This window comes from Megascapheus bottae, chromosome 26 (assembly GCF_031878675.1).
Source record: "Megascapheus bottae isolate mThoBot1 chromosome 26, mThoBot2.hap1, whole genome shotgun sequence".
Classification (NCBI taxonomy): Eukaryota; Metazoa; Chordata; class Mammalia; order Rodentia; family Geomyidae; genus Megascapheus; species Megascapheus bottae.
The window spans coordinates 2518418-2543254 of record NC_143534.1 but is presented as its reverse complement, the minus strand read 5'-3'; the positions used below and the strand labels follow the sequence as shown (position 1 = coordinate 2543254).

The window sequence follows — 24837 nt, the reverse complement described above, 5'->3', positions numbered from 1 at the left end:
ATGGTGCGTGAGGTCCAGGAGGAAAAGCACACAGCAAGAACATCACACTTATTGGCACAGAGGAGATGCCGCTGGCCACTCCTGGGTACCTTGAAGCATTGGGGAATCCAACTGTCTGACGTGATTTGACAGCCAGGAGCCAGTGGCTCAGGGCTGGAACCCTAGCTACGAGAGGAAAGCCAGATTGGGCGGTTCTGGAGAAGCGCTAAGGTGATGGTTATAGCACCCCAAGACTCCATTCCTGGGAGACCCCGTGAAGAGTGCCGCCTCTGACAAGGCCACACTACCAAAGAATGCCCAGACAACACCCTGAGACAGACCTCCAGCCCAGGTCTCCATGGATCACCAACTAACACACACAGCTGACCTGACCACCTTCATACCACCTGCCCCTCTGCAAACGTCTGCTTCCACTTCCTCGCCTCCCTGCTTCTTCTTTCTCCCACTAAAACCCTAACTCGTCTGGGTGGACATTGAATTTGTGTCTAGTTACACAGCGTTCTTCCTCTCATCCCACTGGCTGAATCCAATCTGTCCTGCACACGTGAGCTTCCACGGTGGCTCACGACGGACAGCATGCCTGCACAGGGAGAAGCCAGGGGCCAGCTGTCCTCACTCCCTCCACACCAAACAAGACCCCAGGGAAGAGGGGACCAGGCCTCCCGCATGAGACAGGGGGTGAAAGTCTGAGAAGCAACCTTCTTCTACATGACCACCCAGCAGAAACCCAGGTCTCTCTCGTTGAAATGGACTGAATATTGATACTGGGAACTTTTCTCTGCATGCACTTTTTTCCACTTTACAAGGGCTAGAGACAGAGGTGGGTAAATGAGCTATTTCAATAGGATACCCCAAATTTACATGAAAACACAGCAGAAAAGACTGCTGCTTCTCTGTTTGCTTCTCCTGACTGCTATGCATTTTCTTTTTGACTCACAAGAAGTGAAAGTTACTGGTAATGAATACATGTGGTCTGTGCTTGCCTGTGGCTTGAGAAGAGATTGATTACCTGTACGAACCATTTGGGGTTTGGCTTTATTTTTTGGATTTGTAAAAGGAAGAAAATGTCATTGAGAAAATCATAGGAAGCACGTTTATGAGCATGGAAATGTACCATGCTTTTCAGCTCCCTGGTTTTATTGCTCCATTACACTCAACACTCTGGCATTCTTCATCCTTATATTTCAATAAGGGTTCTCATCTGGGTATTCTGGTCATAGTCTTATTTAAGACTGTTTTGATGTTGGGTAAAGGAGGTAATGAAGAAGTGATCAGACACCGATAACATCTAAACCTCAGAAGGCAAGCTGGCATCCTTCAGTGACTGACAGTCCACAGGGCATCCCGTCCTTTACCTGCGACAGCTTCATCTGCATGTGGGCGAAGACATGCAGGAAGCCCACCACTGCGTCCCACAGCCTGCTGTGTGCCAGACTCTGCTGGTTGCCCGTGCAAGGACCCTGTGGCATAAACACAGACCATAATCATTCCTGGCTGTTCAGGTGCCCCAGCCCACTTTGCAAACACAGGAGAAAAGTGTTGATAGATTTATCCCAGCATGCTACCTAAACAGTTAGAAACCCACAAAGGGACAGAGAGAAAGAGACAGAGATAGAAACAGAGTGTGAGAGAGAGAGATCTGACAGTGAAAATGAAGGATGCCCCCTGAGTGATAGCTGCTTCTCTGAAACATTTTGTAAGTCCTCAAAAACACTTCTGATTTTCTAAGAAGAGTAAAACTATCAGCAAACCATTTCATTTTTCTTTCTGGCTTTGCCCTCTCTATAAGGAGAGGGCAAGTGAGGGACGGGTGGTTTGATAAGCTCCTCTGTCATATCAATGGGTCATCACTCTGCTGCAGGTCTGCTTCTCATCAAAGGTCCTAATTTTTTATATCCTAAATAGCAACCCACCTCCCCTCACTCTCCTACCCTCCTCATTCCATCCCGGGCTTACCACCGGTCCCAGAACCTAGAGGTGAAATGGAGCCCTTGCTATGCCATTGAGCAAGCTGACTGTAACTCAGAACGCAGAACGGGAGTTATTTAACTCCAAATATATGCACATTCTAAACTAGTGTGTTATTTGTGGACACTGCTGAAAGCAGTCCAAGGCAGGGGTGGAAAGTACTGCAGGCGTACTTAGGTAATTTCATCTGGAATTCAGTGCTAGCCCGTCAATACTTCTTTTCACTTTCCTTTCTTCGGACAGCAGAAATGTTTCAGTGCTTACCTGAATATACTCTGTGAGGGTGTTAAAGACTTGCTTTGCTACTTGAATAGCTTTGGAGAAGTTCCGTTGTCCCTGTTCATCAATGATATCTTTCCCAGAGTAATACCAGTAGAAATCACTGATGGATTCCTAGAGAACAAAGGTCAGATTGTGAGGAGCCTGTCCTGCCATGAAACCCATGATGATATAGATGTTCAGTTTAGTGGTTTTTCTAAAACCAACAACTGGAATGCAGACAAGAAGCAGAAAATTCAGCTCTAGAAATCATTTTCTAGATGACTTGGAACTCAACCAAACCAAAGGGTTCATGAAGACTGATCCTTATTCATCCACTGAGCCACCAGCTCCACGGGAGCTCGCAGACCTGAATTTTAGATCACAAATATATTTCCAGTGACATTCCTTGGTATTTTTGCTTCAAATAGATGCTTTCTTCCACCCTAGCCAGGAAAGTTTAAGTTAAAAAAAAAGAGGTAATATTATTACATCCTCACAGATTAAGGGAAGGCTGAACGTCATAATTTGTGGTGTTCAAAGTACTGTACGAGGTTCCTATGGAAACTGAAGTGAGGAAAAGACAAGTTATACCGGCCTGTCATTACGTAAGAGACTCCAGATCCGGCTTGGTCAACGTGTTCAGTGGAATTACGATATCAGAGATGATATTTTTAAGCAGTGAGGAATGAAGGCAAATTTTAAAATTAGCACACAAGTTAGGAGAGTTGAAGGAAATTAAACGTAGTCAAAACTAAGTGCATGGTAACAGACAAGCTTTCATTTCTGTAAGAACATGCATACATCTATGTATACACATGCCTGTACATAAGTACTTTACAAAATGGACATGAATTCTTCAGAGGAAGAAAGTAATGGCAAAGTAAGAGCATCTGACCAGACGTAACAGTGAGTTTTGCTGTAGAAACTGAAGAGAGATGGTGACCAAAGACAAAAATATGACTGCAGGTTACACCTAATCAGAAGCCCAAACACAACAGAACGGGAAGCATGCCGGCTTCCCACCAGGCCACGCCGTGTCCTCTGATCACCCGCTCCCGGATGCCGACACACGAGGCCACGTACCTGAACCCTTAAGAGGTAGTCCACGGTCGAGATGATGATGTTCACCGTGGTATTGTTGCCAGTCTGAGTTCTCAGATAATTCTGAAAATCTACAGAAGATCAAGAACCGTGTTACCAAAGCCCGCTGAAGCGTTTAAGAGCAGTCCAGTTCATTCTACCGACGTGGAAAGGGATTGTAATGTTGGCCACATCCGGGTCACGGTGACCTAATCGTTCTGACATGAAATCATCCCCGCCTTCTGTGAAAAGTGAGTGACCTTCCCTTCCCCTCCCTGCAACGCATCTTGGCTGCTTCACACAATAGCAAGGCTCAGTTGTGGACTCAGGTGTGGTTAACGGCTGTTCCTCCGTTAGGAATGAGATTCCTCGGGAATGTTTCACATGCAGAGGACACAAAAACCCAGGTCCAATTCTCACCTTCCCACAACTACGGGCGAGTAAAGACAGACAGGTTCAAGACCAATGGAAATACATGATGCGAAGTAACGCAGTGGGGCGGGCTGCCAGCTGAGGAAGCCCTCTCAGCACAGCAGCTGCACTGCCCTCACGCCAGCCACCTGGTCGACAGCGGGTCTCTCACCTATGTGCCTTTCCCTGTGAAGTCCCCCCCATGTACAGAATGTTCCCCATCTTTCATTTCCCTCTCACCGCCCTTCTCTGCCCTCACAATGGAGAAGAGCCAGGACGGTAACAGCAAAGCCTTCCATAAACCCCAGCACCTCTCACCAGGAAGCACACAGGGGCCTGACTGGAGGGACAAGGCCTGCCCGGGGTCCGCGGGCTCCTGCTGTCCTGCCTCAGCCCTGTCCATCGGCCGGGGTTTCTCACAAACCTGAGTTGTGTCCTTCACAGAGCAGCTGCAGGAATCGGAAGAGATCGCAGGTGAACTCGTCGTCCTGCAGCACCTTCTCGCCTGTGGGACGTGCAGAGGGATGAAGATGGCCGCCTCCACGCAGCCCCCCACCCCCCGGGTCCCCACCCCGGCGCCTGGGGTGGACTCAACACGGTTCCCAGCCGGGAACCAGCGCCCAGCCCCGGCCACGCTCTATCTGAAGCTCTGGAGATCATGCACTTGGCAGATAGGCGCACGTTTTCTTTATAAGCAAATAATATTGGGATCTTAAAGCTTGACATTTCTCTCTGTTCAACGTAGCAGCATGGGTTTGGCAGCATTTCACACCCAACCTGAAGGCCAAAACGTGGCTCTCTGTCTCCTCCTTGGTTGGGGAAAGGCATTTCACGTAGAAGTGCTCTCTGCCTCTCTGACATTAAATTGTCTTTATTACCAGGGTGGGATCGAGTGATGTGATGCGAAGCTATTTTTTTGTCTGTTTTTTATGTACCCACGTACAATGTGCAAGCTTCTTTTTTCATTGAAAAAATATTTAAGGGATATTCATAAAATAATTAAGGGATAGTCATAAAAACTTACTTGCCAAAAATGCTTATGAAGATTTCACAAGTGTGAGGGGGTGAACATTTCCAGAAGAAGGGGACTAGTGGAAAGACTTTATTTTTAAACATCAACCCTAAAAGAAAGACTGTGAGAGCTCAGCCTCAGAGGGCAGGGCAGAGGATCCATCTTGTAACATAAAAACTAAAACTTTTCAGCAAGCCCTAAACAGGGTCATTTACCTCTATTTTAATTTAGTTGATAGTGGTTTATTTTGGAAAGGAAAGGCACAGGAAAGAAACAAACACAAAACAACACCACACAAATGAAAGTCGATTTTAAAAACAAAGACTAGTGAGAAAAAAATTAAGTTAAAAAATGACATGTCTCCTTGGAAGTCTAGATTTGCTTAAAAAGCAAAAAATGCATGATGTTGTTCATGAATTTACAAAACAGAAAAAAGACCTCCTCACAGACTGGAAATACGTTGGGCTAAGCAAGAAAAGGGTGCAACGGTGCTGAGTCCCATTGGAATGGTGAATGACCACAATGACAGAGAACTGATGGACTTCCCAGCAGTCTGTGTTTCAAAGTGAGAGGCTTCGTGTAATGGGAGCAAAACCATTTGATAGCTAAGATTGCCATGTTTTAAAAGTACCCAAAGTCCCTGAACTCCTTTGCCTGTGTTAGCCCACAGATATGGCATCTGGCGACTACACTGAAAACCAACCAAGTCCAAGGTCAGATGTTGTGGACACTGAGATGCCGGATCCACCCCTTCCTCGGTGATCAAGTCCAAGGTGAGGTGGGAGCACGGGGCTGATAAGCCGATCGCAGCATGGATGATTCTTTTCATCATTTTCCTGAGCCATTTTACACGGAAGGCTCAACAGTTACATCAAAACACCACAACGTACATGACTTAATGGCTCCTTGGGAGGCTATCTGCAAAATGTGTCTATGCAGAAAATAGAATCAGTAAATTGGATCTAGAAACTCTTTATAAAAAGAACTATAGAGTATATAATACTCATTCTATATCATACATACTCTAGATACCTAATCATAAAGTACATGCACTGTCAGGGTTGCTATATTCAGTGTGAAATACCCCTGGGGAAAGAGCTCAGAAGGAAGAACCCTGGCGTAAGTATCCCGTAATCTCCCCTCGAGGTCACAGTCCTCCACGTGGGTCATCCCGGTTTATTACCGGAGGGATTATTGGTGCTCCACCTGCACTGTAGTGTCTTGATGGTAAACTGAGTAACCTCACTTCTGAAAGCACGCAAAGGGAAGGGGAGGGGACAGAAAGGAGCGCCGTGAGCGATGGGTACCAGGTTAAAATGCTGCCATGGCCCATGCTGTAGGAAGTGGTCCAGGAACACAGATGGAGGATGGCATTATGTTTGCAGGTGGCCCGGGAAAGCCCACGGGAAGATGGAAACCAAGATGAATGACGAGGAAGACCGGGGGGCTCAGTAGAGACAGGGGTCCGCTGACACTGGAGCATGTCGTTTGCCATAGCTGGAGGAGCGCGCTGTCAACCCTGTGCATGGCAGTCACTGGCCGCCATCTGGATAAGGGGCTCAACTAGATGGCTAGGACTGACATACAGGCACAGGCTTGCTTGCTACTGTCCTGCTCAAGGCGAGTTTGTTCACTGCACCTTAGTTTACTCATCTAGAAAAGAGGAAAACACATGTCCTCTGTATCTACGTAATGCGCTGACGTTTATAAATTTTAATAGGTTAACACATTAGGAGCAGTGCCGTTCCGCCAGACAGAGAGGCAGCAGGGCATTGCGGATAAATCTTATTTTTATTTGCTTTATAGTTCTTGAAAGCCTCCTCAATTTTCATGATTCCAAACTGTCTTAGAATTATAGATTTTTACTTGGAAAGAGTATCAGTTAGACCTTCTGTCTGTAAGGTAAAAGTGAAACAGGAAATCCTATTTCAGAGATCTAATAAAGTTAACACACTGGCTCATCTAATTAACAGGAAAGGGTCCACGTATTTGCTTCAATTCAATGAAACAATTGCGTATATGTTTATATGTTTGTATGCACACACATCTGTGCACGCATGTACCTATGTCTATGTGTATATATGCATACAGGTTACCGTGTACGCATGCAGGGATTTCTTACAAGGCCCACGAATGCAGCCTGAAGTTCTCTGCTTTTATCTCTTTGAGATAATACTAATGAATACTAAGAATTGCTAATTCTTATTAATAAATTCACAAACTGAGTCAATGTAAGTAGAAGTACTACCTAGTCTGTTAATGGTGAGAAAAGACATTTTATTTCTTTGTGGGTAGTTTTGATAGCACTGTTTAAATAGCTTAATTACGACTCCATGCATGTTGCAAGTCAACTAACAAAGAATAATACTTTTCAAAAATTGAGTTTGCTGACGTTTAGTAACTCTGTACTAGATTATATATATATGTATATATATATGTATGTATGTATGTATATCTTATCATTTCCTTTGGGGCTGATAATAGTCCTATAAATTTCAGTCAGTATAATTCCTTTGTGTAGCTTCAGCAGCCACCAAGGAGCTAAGCATGTCAGGTCTCACAGCCAATCACAGGGACAAGATGATTGCAGTGAATGTGGAGAAACAGTGACTCAACATCTCTACGCCAGAAACTTGGGAGATGAAGGCACAGGGTCACTGGGCTAGATGGTTGAGCAGGCAGTTTCAGTATGATGAGGTTTTTCTGTGCACTTTAGTTCTCTAAACTTTGTAAAAGAGCAACCAGCCAACTAATAAAACCTGTTGCAAAAACCATACATACTCTATGTTCTCTAAATTATGAGCTCATAAAGCCAAGGGAAACCACTTCCAGGTCTGCAGTAGCTTGACCTTGGAGTCTTGATTTTGCTGTAGGGATTAAGAGATTGTCCATCTCTTTGCTTCACGCACTGCTGGGAGAAGTCACTTGGCTCAAATGAATTAAAGTGTTTTCAAATTTGCAAAGCACAAAAGGAATCAGTGTGAGTTCTTCAGGCTGGGAGACCAAACGACCTAACAGTCTAAAATATGGTCTTTGATCAGGCTGTATGACCATCTATGGATTCCACTGGGCACATCTATTCAAATTTAGCTAACAGCCTGACATCACGTATGCACGGTATCCCTAACTCAGAATCCTACCTCAGAGCCCAAGACAGCAGAAAAAATGACCACTGCGTGAAATCAGCTCTGCAAGACCTGAGCATCGCCCATTTCAAGTACCTTTGCCCATGTTAAGTCACTTAAGGTGGCTGTCCCGTGTGGTGTGGGGATGGCTTCCCTCTGTGACACTCCCTGAGGCTCCCTCTCCTCCCATCACCCACATCCCTAGACACCTCCTCCACCTCAGACAGCCACGCCCACTCGAGGGGAGATTTTTCTGAGCGTGGAGGATGACACTGCTCTGTTCAAAGAGGGTTTCCTTTTACTTTCATAGCAACTACATTTGGCCTTTTATGGCAAGTCTCTCCTGAAGATGTCCTCACTGTCATTGGAAAGCACCAAGCTTCCTGTCAGGAAGTAAACAACCTGGGTCATTTTCTCCAGAGGATGGGGCTGGGCTGTGAACTGGAATGCCAGAGCACCCTTCCCCCAAGGGCTGGCAGAGCTGAATTCCAGCTGGGTGGATGACTGCACACTGCACACAGCAGCACTGAAGGGCCAGTTACATTAGGTGCTCAGTGGCCTCAGAGGGGAAATACCTGTGAATTTTCTGGCTGGGCAGGAATGGTTCTTCATGGTCTTCCATAAAGACCAGTCTCCAGTCTTCCAGCCTCCAGTCTGACCACTTGGCTTCATTACATGGTGTGTAGTCACCATTCCCGGCTGTGTTTTCTACCATAAACTTTGGTGGGCAGCTCTCCCCACCGGAAGGTCTCTGCCTCGCATATCTGCTACCCTAAGCCAGATATGGCCACTGAGATGGGCCTGCAGGGCCCTGCAGCCTTTCCACTGAGCGTGCTCACACGCCTTGAGACTCGCTGCGAAAGCACGTGTCAGAGTACGTGTTCAGGTCTGCCGTGTCAGACTCACGTTCTCAACTCACCTCTAGGCCAGCACCCAGCACACACCAGCAAACACTTCCAAGTTTCCAAACTGTGCCAGGACGTTAGGAAAACTTATGTGCTATCATGACCCAACATAGTAAAGAGTGAACATTCCCCCAGGAATGGTGGATTCCAGGAGGAAGAATGCTGGGGCACACGTAAAGTAGCTCCCTTAAGGGAGAGAGAGCAATAAATTATAAAATGATAAAACATATCAAGAAATAACAATAGCCACTCTTTCAACATCGATATATTAGTTGGTGTAATTAAAATCTAATCTGCTGCTTCAACTTCTCATAAATTGGATGAGGTCACTAGAAGTCTATCGGCAAGAAACTCAGTACCATGCATGATCAGTTACCAGCTGGAAACTTGGGAAAGGTTAATTGGCAATCAAGGCTTAGAAAAAGATTTCTTTTAATCCAATGATGCCTATTTATTCAGCTCAGTTTCTAAACTTTATCTTGCCTGTGGAGTTGGGGATTATATATAATGATAAAAAATAAAAGGAAGTAGTCAGGTGCCAGTGGCTCACACCTGTAATCCTAGGTACTGAGGAGGCTGGGATCGGTGGATCATGGTTCAAAGCCAGCCCAGGCAGAAAAGTCCGTAAGACTCTTATCTCTAATTAACTACAAAAAAACCTGAAATGGGACTGTGGCTCAAGTGGCAGAGATATAGCTCTGAGCACAAAAGTCAAAGACAGTGCTCGGCCCAGAGTTCAAGCTCTGGAACTAAAAACATAAATAATAAAGAGTATCTTCTGCTACATCCCAAGAAGAATTTCAAAACAGAGAAGAGAAATTTCACTTTCAAGTTTCAGCTAAATAGCTCTGATTAAAAACAAACATGAATAATCCACAAATGGAATAAGTATCCATACAGGTTTTTGAATTTTATTGTGGCATTTAAAAATCTATATGAATATAAGATATGCAGAGAGAACAACAATGTTAGCACACCATAAATCCTCTAAACAGTCACTGAGATCCTTAGCAGAATTAGGTTTTTAGCCTTTTCTTAGAGCCATGTCTGACTGTCCCTCTCCTCAGAGAAGGGATAAGCTACTTTGAAGTTTGTGTAACTTTAAACAAAAGAATATTCTCATCACATGAATTGTTAATAAGAAGCCGAAATAGAGACAGTACAGGATTCCTAAAGCAATGAGGCCCAAACTACACTGTTATCAGATACTAAGGTACCTTTGTAGGTACCTTTGTAGGTTCTCTTTGTAGGAACGTTGATTAAAGTGCATGGGTCCAGAAGGAGTAATTGCGTATGGAAAGACTTACTGGCCCACTAGAGTCTATCTGAATGAAGTCCCTTTCTTACCATCAGTGAGGATGTCTTACAGATGCCATTTTTTGTTGTTCTATTAGGAATAGTAAAGACTAATTGCTCCTTTCAGGTACTTCTTAAATTTAGTCTCAAGGGTAAAAAGTTAGCTTTTATGTGAAAGGATGGCTGTCAAAGGAATACCAGGAGGTAGTCCGAGACACCACTCAATGGTCAGGGGTCCTGGAGCCATTGGTCCCATAGGCCATCAAGACAGCCATAAAGCCATGGTTATGGTCAAGACACACATACCACAGGCAGATCAGAACACACATCCTAAGACCCTTCCATTCACGTGACTGGGTCCACGAGGAATGTTTTTCAAATGAAAGAAAGAAACACAATTAAACAAATCCAAAACCAATGTAAATGCATATGGCCCCTTTACATCTCATACAGTAATCATGGTTCATCTTCATAGAAAGAAGATAAAGAAAACAGCTAAGTGTATACATTTAAAAAAAAAGTAACAGGATGCATAAGACAAATTAAATGTATTACTTGTTAACACAGGGGGAAAAAAGAGAAACAAATGCACAAAGACTACTACTCTCAAGTCCATACACAAAGCTATTCACAAACAAAAAAGCAAATAAAAAGCAGTCTTGTTTTTGATAATTACCACGCTCATGAGTGATGACTGAAGAAAAAGGAAGGTAGTATATATACAGAGGTCAGAAGACAAGGAAATGGGAGGAAAGAGAAATTGAGACTTTGGTTCTAACTTGTTCTTTGTAACAAAATTTTTAGAAAGAAAAGAAAAAGCCAAATGAAAGTTGTTAATCCGTCCAGCTAATTATTTGTGCGCATATTGAGGAAGATGATGCAAATGAAAGTTGCCTTCCTACAGAGAGATGGAAGAGATTCACACAGAACAGTCCCAATTGTGGGTCCAGCCCATTCCTGGCCACCAGAAGGCCACCTTTAGCTGATGACTCCCCATACTAAGAAGAAGTTTCAGATACAGTTCTGAAACGTCAGAACTCTGGGTGATCACTACGGGGGAAAAAATAAGCTTGAGCTCCAATTCTATGCCAAGAACTCAAACTTGGGACAAATTATTCATTGGCATTTAGGCTGCTAGCTTGGCTGTGACTGGGATTTGGGGAGATGCTCACACTAGTGGTAAATATGCCCTGACTGCTAAATCACTCTGCTTTCTTCACTTGAGGCCCCCTTAAGAAACCCTCAGTGGGTTCAGTTACGGCTGGATATTCCTTGAAGAGAGCAAAGTGTGATTGAGTAACCCTGTGATTTATAGTTGATGACTGAAAGTAAAATGGCAAAAAAGTCATTTAATACTAGCAGGGTTAAAATCTGTGTGAGTCATAAGCCTTAAAATATAAGAGCTGGGAGTTTGGCCTAGTGGTTCAGTGCTTGCCTAGCATGCATGAAGACCGGGTTGGATTCCTCTGTACCACATACATAGAAAAAAAGCTGGAAATGGTGCTGAGGCTCAAGTGGTAGAGCTCTAGCCTTGGGAAAGTTCAAGGATAGTGCCCAGGCCCTGAGTTCAAGCCCCAGGACTGGCAAAAAAATTATATATATATATATATATATATATATGAATGGAGTTACTTTTCCTATTTGTGACATCAAAGATACACAGATTAGTTAATTCTCGATTTTTTTTTTTACAAAAAGAAAGTTTAAATAAAAAGACAAGCCAGGCAAGGTGGCTCAAGCCTATAACTCTAGCTACTCAGGAGGCTGAGAACTGAGGATCCAAGTTCAAAGCCAGCCCAGGCACAAAAGTGCAAAAGGACCCGAGACTCTCATCTCCAATTAACCTCTAGAAAATGGGAAGTGGGGCTTGGCTCAAGGTAGGGCGGTTGCCTTGAGCTGAAGAGCTCAGGGACAATGTCCAGGCTGAATTCAAGCCTCATAACACACCAAAAAAAAAAAAAAGACTAGAAATGTCAGATGGGGGTACATTTATTTTCTGAAATAAGATTAGTCCAATTAGGGGCCCAATGTTCTAAAACTAATTTGCTGACAAGGGCTAAAGCCAGACCAAACCAAAAACAGTTCAACACACAGGGCCTCGCTGAAGCTAACGTCATTTGACAATCAGACACAAAATAATAACATTCTACCAAGACAAGAAAAATACTGACAGTGAATTTCTAAAGCCAAGGGGGCACTACTGTTGATTTCGGCTTGGCAGAGGGCCAAGAGAATCATGCAGACACGGACGGCTCCTTGAACCACCTGAGCTTGCACAGGAATGAGTGCTCCTCAAATGCTCTGATCCTGGCTATGGAGGAGAAGAGTGATAGGTGACGGAGGAGGCACCGGGGATGGTGTCGAGTGACAAGTCCTGCATGCCTTCCTGCGCTCCCTCGGGAGAGAGGACGGAAGCTGGGCGGCCTGCTACAGCGGCCCCAGAAGGACAGGCTCAGCCATGTGATTTGTGATTGTGCAAATTCTCCTTTAGTAAGGAGTCTTTACTGGGTCTCTGTTCCTTTATGAATACCAACTAGCAGGAAGAACTGTGAGAGGAAGGCCACACCAAAAAAAGGCTCTCGTGGGAGAGTCCAATTCTCCCTGGAAACAACCCGGGATGCTTCTGTGTGAGAGGAGGAGGAGGAGGGAGGCGGACATGTTGCAGGGAGGAAAGGGGCAGGGTTCCATGACATCCACAGAAATACCTGATCCTTCCTCCGTAACCATGCCCAGGCCTTCTGCTTTGTTTTGCCTCTCAAATGCGTTTAGGTCAAGGACACTACAAGATAAAAAGTGAAGAAAGTTTACAGGATCCACAGGACATTTCTTGTTTGCTTCAGAAGAGTAAATGCCTTGAACGTTTAATATATGCTGAAGACGTGGCTCTGGTCCCATACTCCGGGCCACGTTTTCCTGACAGCACATCAGCCATTCTTGGGGACCTGTATTAAAATGATGGGTGTGAGATCCAACACCAACACCTCTATGTGAAAGTGGTAATGATACTGGTCACAGTTCTGTGGCTGGAATAGTTTATTCCACTAAATTTGTATCAAGCTCCCGGGACTAATTCTGTCATTCTGTCCATAGACATCGAATGTGATGATCACAAATCTGTTGAAGATTACTTTTTTCTTTCCTTTTCTTTTTCTTCAAACAGACAGACAGACATGTACTGTTCACTTGTCAACATCCCAAAGGTACTTTAAATCTCTAGTATGAGGACACACTGACCCAACACCTTAAAAACAAGCAAGGCAAGAAGATGCCGTCTGTCTCTCATCAGTGCTACCTTGTGCCTTTGGAGGGAGCGAAAGGGGACCTGTCCCGTAGACAGGGATGGAAAGTGGAGGAGGTAACAAGTGGCAGGTGACACTGAGCCCATCATGGCGCCTCTTGTTCTCACACACAGTGCTTGGGGCTCCTGCAAAAGGCTTCTTCTTCCCATAATGCTCTGGGTGCCTGCTCAACCCATGAGAGGAGCCAGAGCCATGAGATAATCTGGGCAAAGACCAGGGGAGGCAATCGGGGTAGGGCCTGTGAGAGAAAACGGGGCCCCAGTGATTCCACTTTGGAACCTCTGTCTGATCATTATCCTTTCACTGCTTTTGTCTCACTTTCAAATACATTTTCTCTGTCTGCTTTCTTTAAACGCCCACCTGCCCTTTAATTCCTCCATGAGAAAACCCCTCCACCCACCCCGTGGTGTCCCCTTCCACCCAGACAGTCCTTGTTTATGTGCCGGTAGAGAGGCGCAGCCTCTGGGCCAGGTCACAGGAGATGTTCTCACCTGCAGGACTGCATGAGGCCCGCCAGGCCCTGGAAGAAACCCACGTCCTTCTTCTCCTTCAGGTAGTCCAGCATCTTCTACAGACACAGAAACAGAAACACGGCCACCCAACTCAAGCCTGGCTGCTTTCTTCCTCTTGACTACTTTCTATTCCAAAGCCAAGGTCAAGCTAGCCAGTGTAAACAGTTCTGATTCTGGTCACCTGTGTCATGCCATGATGACAGACACACCCATGCCAGACCTCTGCACACTCCAAAGAGTCAGAGGAAGTAATGGGATGAGCAGGAAGGCTGTCCCACACCTACACAAGCACCCAAACTGGAAGCAAAATGCCAGTCTGGACTTAGGGCTCAAGTTGTTGAATACCAGCTATGAGCAAGCCAGCCAAGAAAGAGTGCAAGGCCCCAAGTTCAAGCCTTGATACTGTCTCCAAAGAGGTCTCATTTGACCAGTGTTTCCATATACTTTGACCTTGTTTCAACAGATAATTCTGTCACATAATTATGTTCCCCTCCCATGCTCTCTTGGAGTATTGTGGCAAATTGAAATAGAGACAAATTTTCGATAGAAATCAAAGACGTGCCACTCTTTTCCTATCTGACCCTGGCTTGGCGCTTGTTTGGTTTGTGTTTTTGGAAAGCACACTTGAAGACACTTTACCTGTTGCACTGTGGAGTTGCCGCCATTTAGAATAGCAATTCCTAGTTTCAAAGTAGCAGCTACCATTGGCCCAGTGTCACCTGAAAAACACCAACCATAGAATTCCTTAGTGTTGCATCTGCTACATACACCCGGGCTACTCTCCAGACCTGTGTGCCAGAAAAAGCCACCACAGTCACCATGTACATGTGCCACCGACACTTTTCGGGGAATAAATTCACTCATTCGTACCACAGGGGAACACAGGGTATGGGACAAGAAGAAACAATTGACTGCGAAGGACTCAGAACCGGAACTATGAAGATGCAAAACCAACCGTGTATCTTAGAGTAAGATCAAAATGAATAGGAGTGAGCCACCGAAAGTTTAATAAAAACTTCTCTCCATTGGCGTTTTCATCATTTGTCATTCATCACTTTTAATAGAAGTGTATAGTCAGGCTTTATTAAGATGATAATTTTCAATTTTAAATTATTCAGATGATAACGATAAAAATTTGAACCCACACAGTTTTCTGTTGCTTAATATATTATATTTTATATTATTCTCCCCTACTTGGAAATAAAAAGAATCCTCATAATTTAGGGAAATGTTCAATAGTAGATTATTAACATTTGTTTCCCATTTCACTAAAATTATATTAAAAATAGATTCACAAAGAAGAAATTGCTAATATAAGAAAACTCATCCATGGCTGGTTACAGAGAGAAGACATTTTGTATAGTATTTGTTAAAAAAAAAAACCTCACTGAAAATGCCTACCTATTATAGTCAATATACTATGATCTAAGGGCCAGATATAGCTGGACCCCCAATTGTATAAATAAAGCTTTATTAGAACACAGCCATATGGCTGTTATTGTCTCTACTGCTTCCATGCTACTGTAGTGGAATTGAGGGATTACCAGAAATCACATGACCTAAGAAGCTGGAGATAGTTGTCCTTGGTCCTTACAGAAAAGCTTGCAAACCTGGATTTATATCTGGGGTAGAAGGCTCCACACACAAATGACAACACTGGACTGTGGAGACCCCAAAGGCCCGTGCTGGCAACCCCTTGCCTGGTATAGGCATGAAGAGAAAAGTCAGGGAGTAAAAGCGCCAACAGGGGAGTCCTCGCCTGCAAGCAGGAGAGGTGAAGAAGGCACCAACGTTGACGCAGGCACCCTGACTCATGAACTGATTTGTTAGGTTGGTAAACCCTCTATAAAAGATCAGGAAAATACCATTTTTTTAACAAAGACTATTTCCTCCTATTTTTATAGTTTTAACTACTCTGCACAACTAACGAAAAGCTCCACAAAATGATGACCAGGAAACTGAAAACTGCTTTGCCCTGGAAGTGAGTGTGGGACAAATGGTGGGGTGACGCTGCTCGAGGTGCATTGTTCTCATAAATGGATCTGCTTGACTGAAACTCCTCGGTACATCTACTTAAAGACAATAATTAAAAATGCACTGGGGCAGGAGCCCACCTCACCTTTGCTGGCACTGATTGTCTGGAGAACCATCTCGGCCGCTCCCCGGTCATGCAGTCTGGCTTGCTGGTAGAGCAGCTTCTGCTTTTCCATTTCTTTTTCCTGAACACAAATCCCAACCATTTATGTTGTGGCTATCAGCAGTGGAGAAGTCGTCTACAGACCATATTTTTAGTCATCTCTCCATGTATGGGCTCTATGACAACATTATGGACCATTTCAACACCAACAATGCCATCCAACAGATAATCACATATTCAACTCTCTTTTTTGTGTTTTTTTTGTTTGCTTGCTTTTTTTTTCTTTTCCCTCAGTATTTTTTTTCACGATATAACTTTTGGATAGATTAGTCTCAATTTTAATTGCTTGGTTAGCCCAAAGCCTGTATCACGTTTTTTACTTCATCGTGGAAACTTGCACTTTCCAAATGAAACATTTTGTGCATAAGTTAGAGTCAGGTTTTGGTTTATAATCTCCTATATCATGGCCATAACTTGATACTGCTCAGCAAATGGCTCGAGTTGCAAGTATATCACTGTATCATGAAAAACAAAAAACAAAAACACCAAGTGAGACATCTGGAGTTGATGCAAAATTAGAAGCTGATACAGATTTGTTTTTTTTTTTTAATGCAGGTTTCAACTGAGTAGTAAACTTGTAAGACGGGTCTCCCCGTCACCCCTCCAAAGAATAAGAGAAGCAATGTGCCTTTATATTTTGTATTCTCTGGTGGTAACAAAGGATATCGCATGGGCTAGCTAAGAGCAATGGCTGAGGTTGCTTCTTGTCCACTTAAGCTATCACTGCGAACATAAAGAAATTAAAAACCAAAACAAATAATAATAGTAATAATAAAAAGAAAGAAAGAAAGAAAAATATAAAGGCACAGCGAGTTTAGGTCTGGTAGGATCGTTCGCTGGAGCAGTCCAGCTGGCTGGGCCACTGAGACGGAACTAAGCAGTACAAGTGGCAAGGTGGAAAGTTGCATAGAGCCCTAGGATAGCGTGTCCATCACAATGACGTGGTAGAGAAGCTGAGTCTATGGGACATGTGACGCTCAGTCCGCCATCATGTCCGAACACAACGGCCAGAAACAGATGACCTCACAGCAGAACGAGGGTTACAGCAGAGGAAGCCAGCTTTGCTCCGTAAACTTTCCATCCAACGTACGGAAAATAGACACTGGAAGATGGAAGAGGTTTAAAAAATGAAGGCTTGCTAAGTTACGGGATATGAGAAATAAAGGAAACTAAAAGGAGAGGGCGGGGGGAGAAATGGGTTCAAACAAATGAAAAGAGAAAAGAAAAAGAAACCTTTAAATCAAAAGCAACCAACACAGACAGTTATGCTGTTACCAGAGAGTTCTCGCCGAGGCTGGCAAATTTGTTTCTTAAATCTTTGATAATATCGTGCTGTAAAAACAAAATTGATCAGGGTTTTTTTTTTCACACTCTAGGTTATAGGTCCTGTGGTTAAATTTTTATTGTTTTTCTTAAATTAGGTGATAGGCCTAAATGGAAGCAGAGAAAAGAAAAAATAAACGGGCAGCTGTGCTTTGTGTGTAGCCATGCTAACCTCTAAATAGATTTGCCTTCATGTTTAAACCTCTTCCTGAGAAGTCAAAAACAAAACAGAAACATAACCACACAGACACACAAAACCATACGGTCACTATAACACAGTGCCAGGAGAACTGAAAAGAAGACCCTTTTGTTTGCTCTTTAACTCTTGCTTAAAATCCATCAAGCTATATTTGTTTCTTCCTTTTAGACCCAACCATCTTTTTCATTTTCTCCCATAGCCAGAGCTTTAATAATAATAAAAAAATGGCATGCTTACAGCCTAACCAACTCCTTTTGTCAAAGAGATTTTCAGTAGGAAGATGATAAGATATACTTAGCTTAGGGAACTTCCCTAGCCTTGTACCAATTAATAAGGCCTGGGAGTCAGAAAGAATGGTTCTTCTATTGAACTATCACATTACCTCCTTTAAAAATAAATATAATCAGAGGAAAAATCACTCTTGCTTCTCTTCTCTGACATCAAAACTCCAATAGAGATTTTTTTGGGGGGAGGGGGTGGTGGTGAGGATGATACTGGTTTTTTTTAATGGAGCCAATAAGAAATATTATTCTCCTTAAAGAGAATCTTAAAAAGATACCCGATAAATAAATGGTTAAGGAGAGGGGACATCATCAGGGCTTCATGGAGGTGGTATCATCTAGCTGGACCAGAGGCATCCAGCGCCAGCAGACACAGGAGCCGTGGGTGAAGAGGGGTGGTGGGAGGGTAGATACATGGGCTGCCACCCTCTGTGGAGCCAGGAGTGGGGGCAGACTGCAAAGCCTTGGGATGGGTCCAGTGGGTATTTGGTGAATTCTTTTCATTAAAAATTGTGCTAACATTATTCATGAAAAAATACTGATCTAGTCATGGAGAAGAGCCACGGGAAGCAACGCCTCCCTTCAGCTTCTGGTGACGCCCTCTTGGTGACTTTCTCTTCTTCTTTATATCTCTCTGCAGTATCTTTTCTTCCCATGTCTAGCCTTGAGAACTACTTCTGGGCAAATTATTTCTTTTCTTTACCATTGGTTATTTCTTTTTCTGGATGGCATGAACAGCAAATCAGAAGTCTGTGAAACACAGAATGACTGGTACCAAAGGCTTTTCCTCCTGAGAAGGAGCAGCAGAGCCACGGAGCCATGGAAAGGGGAAAGGGTGGGGGTGCCTCCCTGCAGGCCACAGGCGTGGAGGGGAGGATGTGGTCTGGGGGCGGGGGGGGGGAGAGTCCTGCTGGCATGTGGCCTGTGCTTGCTGCAGGCATTCCTGCAGAGCTCCTGGCTCTTCCTGCCTCACTTCTGAACCAGCATGGCCCTCGAAAAGGGCTCTGCCATCCTGTGGCTATGAAAACCAGGCCTGTTCAACCAGGACACCTCTGGCTATAGGTAAAGGCCAACCACAGCACCTGGGGGCCAGACAGGGGGACCCAAGGTACTTAGGGATGCCCAAGGGTTGCCTGGCAACCAGAGCAGGTGACCCACACAAGATGGAAGGCGCAAATCCTCAGCCCCCAGAGGCTGTGGCCCTCGAGGAATATGACTGCTCTGGAGTCATTCCACAAAACCCAGCAGCGAGCGAGCCAATGGAGTATCTGTGCCTGGCTCAAGGACTCTACTTCTAAACCCTCCCGCTGCCATGTCAACATCTCTCTTGTTCCCCTCACACTGACTTTCCCTTACTCTTAACAAACTGTTTGCACCTCAGCTCTCGTCCTGTTTTCTCTAAAACCTGGGCTGATGCGCTCAGTGTCTGAGGTCAGCAATTGCACGTGTAAAAACCTGCTTGGCAGCTGACAGCAGTGTTACACAGCCTGCAGAATCCCTTCCCCTGCTCCTCTCCGCGCTTCATGTTGTTTGAGGGCAGGAAGATTCAGCAGTGAGACCTAAAGAAATGTAATCTCCTTGATACAAGGCATCAACCGTCTGGTATTTAAAATCCATAGCTATATACTCAGTTTCTAAGTCTGTAAAGGTTCTGTTTGTCTACACAAACCCACTCAAAGCTCAAACCATGTGCTGCTCAGGGACAATACTTACTTATTGTCAACTTATTCTTCTGGACTTACCAAAAAAAATGGTAAAATTAAAACACTGAAGGGCTAGACAGAAGTCCACTGAACATTGTCCCAGTGAAGATATTGGGGCCTTAGAGTCCTTCCTCTGCCCCTCATGCTTTAAATTAGGAGAGGATCGGTACAAGTACATTAGTGAGCATGATATAATTTTCATCACATCACACAGGGCATAATATGCTAGACCTCTAACTTTTTATTACAAAACGTCACCTCTGCCACAGGCAGATGTACTATTTAAGGCAGAGAAATTGCCCTTAATCAAAAGTACAAAAAGAGAGAACTCCAGGGATTTGCTGATCGCTAAGCTAGGACTTTGGCATTTGCCAAAGGAAGATACATCTTCCTTAATTATTTGAGAAAGATGGGCTAGAAGAAAAGCTAGGGTTTCATTCTCATGTAACTAAGCTCCAATGTCATTAATAGAGGCTTTACGAGGCACAATGAGTGGGCATTACAGGGCTTTCATATTCACAGAAATGGTTTTACTGCGTTATCATCACTGAAAGTCAGAGCTTCAGGTTTCTTTTTTTCCCCCCAAGAATAATAGGAGAAACAACAATCTGAAGAATATTTCCACAGAGTTTCAGAAATCATATTTTAAATATATGGGCCATTCTGGTACCAAGGCTCTTTAAGGAGCTCAGTTAGAGGAAAAAGCAACTTTATTAACTCAAATAATGAACTTATTCAAGTTGAAACATTATTATTTTTGGTTATTCTTATTCATCTTTGCTTTGGCTCATGAAAAATTTAAAAGCTACATAAAGCACTTAACTACAAATAGCTAGCTTCTCAGGTACTCTTTCAATCAATGTTGGCCTCAATGTAAGATTTACAGTCCTTTTTATGGTTTTCACAAAGAAGTAGCCATCAATCTAAAGTATAATTAACTAAATATACAACTAAGCTATTAAATAAATAGTAGAAGGGCAAAGCATGTTTACATTATATTATAGATAAAATGGAGTAGATTATCAAGATAAATCTGAAATTGTTGCATGATATATAAAAATAAAATGTGATGTAAGAAGGAAGAGGTGGCAAACATTTAGCATTTTAGTCCCAACTTCCTCTTTTCCATGTTTCCTGGGCATTGCTAAAATCCTCATGGAAATTTTCTTATTACATCACATTTCTGAGATTATCTACTCTCCTTAGCATCCTTGTTGAGTATGAAAAGCTTCAGTTGAAACTATAGAAAATATTAAGAAATCACCTACTTATAGAGACAAAATTCATATACTTTTGTCATATACTTTGTTTTTTCAAATTTAATTAACATAATTTGTTACAAGAGTTACTAAAACTGTCAGATACTCTTTTAAGCCCATTATAATATACTTGTAAATGTCACTATTAGATCATATATATATATATATGTATTGTATGTCAAACAACCAGACATCTCATCTGGAAGATCTCTAAACTCATCAGGAGAAAAATGACTCAATTGTCTAGTTAAATTTTTCCAAGGCTTTGTTGGTATCATATAATCAATTCCAGAAAAAAAAATATCTTCATAGGTGTTTTCCCCTTAGCAACTTTCCAGGGCATATATTTTAAATACTAGGAGATAAAAACCATCACCTATTTCTTCCCTTTAATAAACTGCCAAAATAAATATTGAAATTATGATGTCTAAGTCCCCAGGCACAAAAAACTAATATCACAGTGAAAAACAGAGTTCTCTCCAATCTCAACAGCAGTGCCATTTGCCAAGTCTGTTTTTGAGTAAAGAGACTGGTTAAAAGCAAAACAAAATTTAAAAAATAAATAAATAAAAACATCAAGAGGAATAAGGCCAAAGGTGGCACTGACAAGTCCCCAGCAGAAGTTTCATCCACTAAAGGGCTCTTACCCAGCTCTCTATGCAGCTCAAAGTTCACACAGGGACAACATTACAAATCATGAGTCATGTAGATTGCAAGAATACACCAAAGAAAGAGACCAACTGCACCGGAGCTAACAAACTCACAGGCAGCATTTTCAAGACCTTTGGTCACACAAGAGGCCAAGATGTTGGGTCTAACAAAGGCCAAAGTCACAAGAAACTAAAACTCAGACCCAGACACAGACACACATACACATGGGTTTACCTTGCTGCGTTGGGATCCTGTGACCTTAAAGGAAGGATGAGGACAAGAAGCAAAATAGCAATAAACAACGGCTCTCCAGACAACCGGTGAGACCATACATGGTATGCACGTCAGGATAACAATATCATTTTCTGTTCACTAATCATTCTCGTCCACCTGCCTCCTAACTCTAAAGATGAACTTGAGACTGGAATGCCTGTACGTTAGAAAAGATGATGGAATCACAGGACTCGAATTGTAGGGCATTTCTCTCCGCCAGCAATGGTCACGGGTTATTCTCAAGTTGGTTTGTTTTGACAGGTTTTGGTACACTAACTTCAATGCTTACAGAGAGGCTTATATGAATTGCTCCTGGAAGTGGACCTGACTGCTCTCCGGGCACTGCTTGGCTAGGATTTGTGGGTCCATTATGATTTATAGACTCATTGCCAGCTAGTGACAGGGTTCTAGACTTCTAACTCACAAAGTCTAGATGTATCAAATCAGAAGAAGAAAATTATCTAATTTCTATTTCCTTCCCCTCAATCTCTTTCTGAAAAAAAATCTAAAAAAAAAGAACAATCAATAAATAAGAGGCAATCAATATTCTCATTAAAAAAAATCTCTGGAAGTGTATTATAAGCAAATGGGAGGATATATTAACTTTTCTTTCAGCCAGTTAACATTAAGCAGCATTTCCAATTACATGTGTTCTTTAAAAGCTGAGAAGGCTTGAGGAAAATGATCACCAAACAGAATCTAGTTCTAGGATTACACAATTCCTACCTCATGCAAGCAAACAGGCCCATGTGCAACCACCTACATATGCGCGTGGAATAAGTGGCCTAACTGGGGAGCCGTTACGTGGCCAGTACTTTCAGACTTCAATTCAGGGGGTAAAAAAAAATGTCCAACCAAAGGTGTAAATGGAAAACTTGAGGTCACGTTACTCGTCAGTAAATATTTTCCACACACAGTTGGTTGTCGGTTAAGAACCCGTAACATTGCTGAGATGAGAGCAGTGTGAAGCGGTCTCATCCCGGAGGTTCTCGGGAGCACGCGTGCTGAACGCTTGGGCTTTCGTATGTGTCTAGGGGTCTGTACTGCTTTGTCTTAACTTCAGCAATGTTAGGGAGTGGATTGGTCCATCCAGCTCTGACATGCAGTTCCTTGACACAGTCAGCTGCAGTAAGCCATGAAGCAAGAAACATAAAGTCACTTGATAAGCTATGAACCAATGTTTCAAAATAAAGGAAAGCAATACTAGAAAGATCCATCTTACTTCAAAGCTCTTTACTTCCTCTTCACCATCATCATCTTCCTCATCGTGACAACTCTGACGTGGAAAGGAAAAAAGGAGAAGACGTGAATATGGCCAGGCAAAAAGAAGGAAAGAATGAGTTACAGAACATTCATACAAATGATTTGTATTTGCATCATCTCAAGTGATTTGCATCCATTTTCATCAGGACTGTTTAAACATAAAGACGAGATAAGGCACATAGATATCACTAATTGGCTTATGATTCAAAAAATAAAAGTGTCTTCTACACTTATGCTCTTACAACGTTAAAATATTCAACAGCCTCTTTTACATACAGCAGAGTGCGTAGTGGAGTCTGTAGCACCCCATAGCCTTCCTTGAGCCCTGTCTCATTCCAACACAACTGCAAGCCCCAAACACGGGGTGAATTTTCTCTTTACGCTGCCATTAGAAATAGCTAACAGAGGTCCACTAATAACAAAGCAGTATCCACTCATGAAAATGACTCTGTAATCCTCAAGTTCATGCTCATTATAGTTCACCTAAGGCAAAAATTATATTGATACCATTCTTCAGACATAGAAATAATTCACACAAAGCAATAAAGCTTACGTTATTTCTCAGGCTCGGTAAATGCTCAGTGTAAATGTAATGTGCTCAAGGGCACATGAAAGCAGTATCAGTGATATATCAAGAAAACACTGCTACCTGGACAGGACTCAGTACTCAGGGTATGGAAATGAAGTAGAAGCATGATGCAGGGTCCCAAAGGCTTGATCCACCGACTTGGTGAAACATTCTAAAAGGTTTGCCGGTTATTCGGCTACATGTACACAGCGCCACCATTTCCATTTAGAGCAGTAAGTGAATGAACACTGTCAATCAACGCGCAGGAAATGAAGTGACAGTTTCACTACAGGGGAAGGTGCCAAGGAGGCTGGGACCATAAGAAAATACTAACAGGTCTCCAGCAACTGGCGCATTTGCAGGCATGCACTTCCTTAGCAAACTTCACCAGTGCAGTGAGTATGTGAATCCCCAACACTCAGAGAGCACTACGTTAACACTTAGCTGTCCATCCAGATCAAGACACTAACTGTCACTCAAGAAAGAACGGGATTCTATTCTAGGAAGGAAAAGCAAATGTTTTCCGTACATGAGTCAAGACTTTGAAGGAAAAGGGAAAGAAAGGGAGGATAAGAATAAAAACAGCAATGAGGTACATAGACCAGCAGGAATAATCTGGCCAATCAGAAACAGTCTAATCCCAAGCTGACAGCTTCTCTGTGTGCTTCTTGGCTTCAGAGGATGTCCCAGGCCTGGGCACCGAGCCACGCTGGTACTTTCCTCAACGCCAGTCAGGGAAAGCTCTTCAGCCTTGCTGTATCTCATCTAACGCCAGTCTTCTCTGAGTTTATACTTGCTTTGTGGAACCATGAATTCTGAATCTGGAAATTCACAGACAACCACCTAAGCCAGGCTTGGAAGTCTTGGCAACAGCATGGCTCCTCTTTTCTACCCATCCTTCCCCAAACCCAAAGTTCACGAGGAATGTTCGAGGTTACTCTCTCTGCACGGCACTGTCTTTCTTCAATGCCCGTGGGCTGCCTTCCAGGCTCGGCCACGGTGTGTGTAACTTGTGCTGAATGCTCTTGAAGATCTTCTGCCATTTCAAGCACAGAGTTTTTGTCTGATCGTTTGTCATTGAATCTCCCCGATCCGATGTTAAATTGTGGGAAGTCATCTGGTGTGTTCATCTCATTCAACACACCATCTTGGGACCTGGATATTCAGGGAGTGCTTGTTGACTGAATGGATGTTTGGAATGGTAGTGAAACAGAATTGTCGAGTAAGCAGTAATGGTTTCTTGTCTAAGAA

At 43.3% G+C, this 24837-nt stretch overlaps 1 protein-coding gene across 1 annotated transcript in view; it reads right to left on the bottom strand.

The window, feature by feature from the left end:
• Positions 1 to 24837, bottom strand: part of Ryr2 (ryanodine receptor 2) — a 232881-nt gene that overhangs the window by 27742 nt on the left and 180302 nt on the right. Inside the window, exons 78-87 of the mRNA XM_090318697.1 lie at positions 22978 to 23031; positions 21717 to 21740; positions 15989 to 16088; positions 14509 to 14588; positions 13849 to 13925; positions 12764 to 12837; positions 4145 to 4225; positions 3313 to 3401; positions 2233 to 2361; positions 1356 to 1460 (exon numbers count right to left, since the gene is read on the bottom strand). Coding sequence (XP_090174823.1) covers positions 1356 to 1460; positions 2233 to 2361; positions 3313 to 3401; positions 4145 to 4225; positions 12764 to 12837; positions 13849 to 13925; positions 14509 to 14588; positions 15989 to 16088; positions 21717 to 21740; positions 22978 to 23031 — 813 coding nt within the window. The remainder of the gene's footprint in view (positions 1 to 1355; positions 1461 to 2232; positions 2362 to 3312; positions 3402 to 4144; positions 4226 to 12763; positions 12838 to 13848; positions 13926 to 14508; positions 14589 to 15988; positions 16089 to 21716; positions 21741 to 22977; positions 23032 to 24837) is intronic.